We start from the raw sequence: 3,607 nt of genomic DNA, 5'->3' as shown, positions 1-3,607 counted from the left end.
CAAAACAAAAAAGGAGGAGCGACCCACGAGCTCAAACAGAGTCAAGCTGAACTGGAAAAAAGATGGGAATCTGAGGTCCACCCACCCACATGATCTGATCAGTCCGCCCAGAGGAAACAAGAACCGGTTCAAGACGACGAAAAGCCCGCAGAGCTCATCATGCACCAACACTTCTCAAACCCTCCCCTACATCTTCCTGAAGTTGCTCACCTAAAACCGCCACGCACGCACACATGCCGAAATCAGAGGACAGTTGGTCTGCATTGTCCTTTCGAGACAGGGACATCTTCTCCGAAACGATTTGATCATCATGGTCCGTGACAGATGTTTCATAGGTCGTGTCATGGAATGTCTCCTAAATACAGACATTACTTTAAGGAGAACGCCTACCTGTATCTCTCCACGAGAAGAGATCTGTGTTGAAATCTTTAAATAATGCTCCTTTCCTTAGGTTGTTCGTCAGATTCCATGACTGCCCTCGTTGAAAGAGAGCAACCGTTTCAATTCATTGTGCTCTGCACATCCACATTTACAAGACACAACTCAAGGTTGCTGCCGCACACCCAGATGAACAGAGAGAAAGAGAGAAACAAAAGCAAACAAACAGCACCCACATCCATCACCAGCACATAAATTATTTATTCAAGGCACTCCATATAAAACACCATTCTAGGCACTGGTTTGTTGGCGATCCAGCCAAGCAGTCGGACAAAAGGCCTCATTTCGAGCCTCTTCACTCAATTATTACCTAACTTCCTCCTCCACTGTACTTTGACAGCAACCACTATTGTATTGCATTCACACAGACTATCCTTCACGACATTGTCACTTTCTTCTTCGTCTGCTCTGCCTGCATCATCCATTGGTTCACCCTATTTGACTAAAAGAAAGAGACCTTTTGTCTTTCATTTCACTCCTTTATTCTGTATTCTATTCTAAACCATTGTCTATTGGTTTCTAGCTGAAAAGAACTTTCCCATCGGATTGGGACCAGAAGACGATCCGTGCATGTGCCGAGGCCCAAGGCCAACTTCAATAAATCCACTCTTGAGGCAGGTCTACATCGCTTTGGTTCAGGGCTGGTGTCGCCTCGGATTGGCGCTCCTGCTGGAGATTCGAGCCAGTACTACTTCCACTTGTAGCAGCATCTGCAAAATGAAAGATAACAGAGCAAAAGTGACACTGCTGGTTTTGTGAGAGCTTTTGAATTTCTCAAAGACAAGCATATAGTAAGGGTACAAAGAAGAATTAATTATATTCCTGAAAGGCGCAACATAACGGCCGATGTGCAATACATGGCGATTATATTCCCGAATCTGAAGGGTAGTTGATAGACACCGATACAACGGTAACAGCCGACAACAGTTAAAGCCTTATCCCACTACATACGATCATCTTATGGACCGGAAGCAAAAAAACTCGAGTAATTATATCAGTAAGCCGCCTTACCATGTTGCGGATGAAAGTAACTGACGCCCGGCCGCGACTGGGCGCCCATTTTGTCGTAATGGACCATCAGGGCATGAGCAACTCTGGCCGGTATCAGAACTGTTGAACATCCTAATAAGACACACAAAGTGCACCAATAACATCAGGTTTGGCTCTTGCCATTGACATTAGTCGCAGTTTCTTGGCAATCTAGAACTGTCAAGCCATTGAAATGCAGAGCTTGGAATATATAACAACAGGGACAGAAAAAACAAATCTGCGGGTGGGCCATGGAAGAAGATTCCAGCTCGCAAAATGAAGATTTTCTTTTTCAGGGCTAGAAGGAATCTTTTGAAAGTGGGGATTAATAAGAACGAAACAAGTCACATCTGAACAAGAGAAGATTCAAAAATTGACGGAAAATGGGACGGATGATATTCCACTGCAATTCCCTAACCACTCCATCTACTCAGGAAAACAGAGGATAACCAAACAGACGAAACCGAAACTCAAAGTAATTCGAGAAAACACCCGAAAAAATAAAACAGTGGATAAAGAAAATCGCGAAAGGTTCGAGGATCTTACTCGGTTTCTTGCGTGATTCAGAAGGGTCGTTGCCCGCTCCACGAGGCAAGAACACGCCGGTCCCGCTTGACCCGTTTCCGGGCCCGGACCCACCCAGGAATACCGCCCTCATGCCCGAGCCCGCTCGCCGGAGCGCCTGTCGTTGGGCCTGCCGATGGGTCGTCGCCGAAGGAGGCGGCGCGGTGCTTGCCGTGGCCGTGGCCGTGGCCATCCCCCCGTTGCCGCCTCGCTTTTTCCGGTTCTTGGACCTCGATTGCTTCGCGACCAGCTCCGGTTGGACCCGATCAAACTGCGTCGCACAGACAAGCCAAAGGCAAGACGGTCAAACAAAACACACGAGCAGCACATACCGAATCATCACCAGACTCGCAACAGGATCAGCCCTTACTTCGTTGGCCATGATTCCACCGTTTGAAAGAGCTTGACTTGAGCGACGGACCGAAATTGAGTGGTCCAGAGGAGCAGGATCGTAAAAGTTTTGATGAAAGTTGCGATTTTGAGGCTCTTGCTCGTCGAAGCTCATCATCTTCTCGAACTGGTCGGAGAGATCGTGCGAGATGTCCCAGGCACGGTCGCTCTCCGGAAATGACAAATTTTTGCTGCTCTGGTTCGCAGCAAAAGGCGACCACAGCGTCGACGGAGGCGAACCAGCCAAACCCCATGCCTGCAAATCGACACACGCATCAGAAAAATCCCAACTTTCCTCAATTTTTCACATCTGGGAATCTTTTTTGAATGAATTAAGTAAGCACCTGGCTCAGAACAGAGTGCTTGACGTCGTCGTCGTCATCCTCTTGAAGCATGCGATGAGCCATCTGGCGAGTCAGCTCGGCCATGTACTCGTCGTCCTCGTAGCTGCTCTCCGTCGTCGCCACTTCCGACCCCGACGGCGTGCTCGGCCCCGAACCCGACAAGGACGGGCTGCTCGACCCGGAGCGGCAGCGATTCTCCTGCGGGCTGCGGTCGTTCTCCGAGGAAGATCGAGAGCGAGGCCCGGGGACAAACATAGATGAGGAGGGTGGGAGCACTAACTGCGCTTGGTGTAGATCAGCAGCCATCATAAATGGCATTGGGTTCAAGCACATAGGATCTATTTATGAGTGTGTCAGAGCTTCTGTGTGTTCTTTTCTTCTCCCCTCTTAATTACCTGGTCACGCGGGAAGGAGACAGAGCACCACCGCCATCAGAGGCCATGAGATGATACTGGACGAACGAAACGAACTCTCTGGTCTCAGGTTTCGGGAGTTCCCAGAGTTCTGAGAAACAGGGTCCTCATGACGATTTATAGAGAGAGATAGAGAGACAGAGAGACAGAGACAGGGGGAGATCGGTACCAAGGTACTTCTACTAGGGTTCTGTTTCTGTCTCGCTCTGACTTTGGGCCTGCGGCTCTGCAAATATATGGGGGAAGGGGGAGAGACGTTTTTAAAGGTCTTTTGGCTAACGATTTTGGAGGTTTCTTTAAGATCAAATTGATGGCTAATCCCAACAACAAATCATTTTGAGCAAGTTCAAGTGGATTCTCCTAGGAGTGTATATGAGGATATCGCCCCATTTGCGTTTGTTAAAAATGTACTAAAATATTTGCACGCGC

The 3,607-nt window shown here is 48.5% G+C and overlaps 1 protein-coding gene across 1 annotated transcript; it reads right to left on the bottom strand.

Annotated features, from left to right (window-relative positions):
- Positions 1-493: 493 nt before the first annotated feature.
- On the bottom strand, positions 494-3,358 carry LOC115670157 (uncharacterized). The gene is made up of 5 exons (XM_030591358.2): positions 2,766-3,358; positions 2,402-2,677; positions 2,014-2,302; positions 1,450-1,560; positions 494-1,148 (listed from the first exon to the last, which is right to left on the bottom strand). Exons 1-5 carry the CDS (start codon positions 3,096-3,098, stop codon positions 1,033-1,035), a joined length of 1,125 nt encoding a protein of 374 aa, XP_030447218.1. The 5' UTR covers positions 3,099-3,358; the 3' UTR covers positions 494-1,032.
- Between the last annotated feature and the right edge of the window lie 249 nt (positions 3,359-3,607).

This window comes from Syzygium oleosum, unplaced genomic scaffold (genome assembly GCF_021117445.2).
Source record: "Syzygium oleosum isolate NSW1041296 unplaced genomic scaffold, Sole_v2.1 Sole_v2.19, whole genome shotgun sequence".
Classification (NCBI taxonomy): domain Eukaryota; kingdom Viridiplantae; phylum Streptophyta; class Magnoliopsida; order Myrtales; family Myrtaceae; genus Syzygium; species Syzygium oleosum.
This window is presented reverse-complemented; position numbering and strand designations above follow the sequence as displayed.

Coding starts and splice junctions, on each gene's coding strand:
- LOC115670157 (XM_030591358.2), bottom strand. CDS start 3,098: ATGTGCTTGAACCCAATGCCATTTATGATGGCTGCTGATCTACACCAA. Junction 2,678..2,765: donor AGCACTCTGTTCTGAGCCAG/GTGCTTACTTAA, acceptor GTCGATTTGCAG/GCATGGGGTTTGGCTGGTTC. Junction 2,303..2,401: donor GTGGAATCATGGCCAACGAA/GTAAGGGCTGAT, acceptor TGTGCGACGCAG/TTTGATCGGGTCCAACCGGA.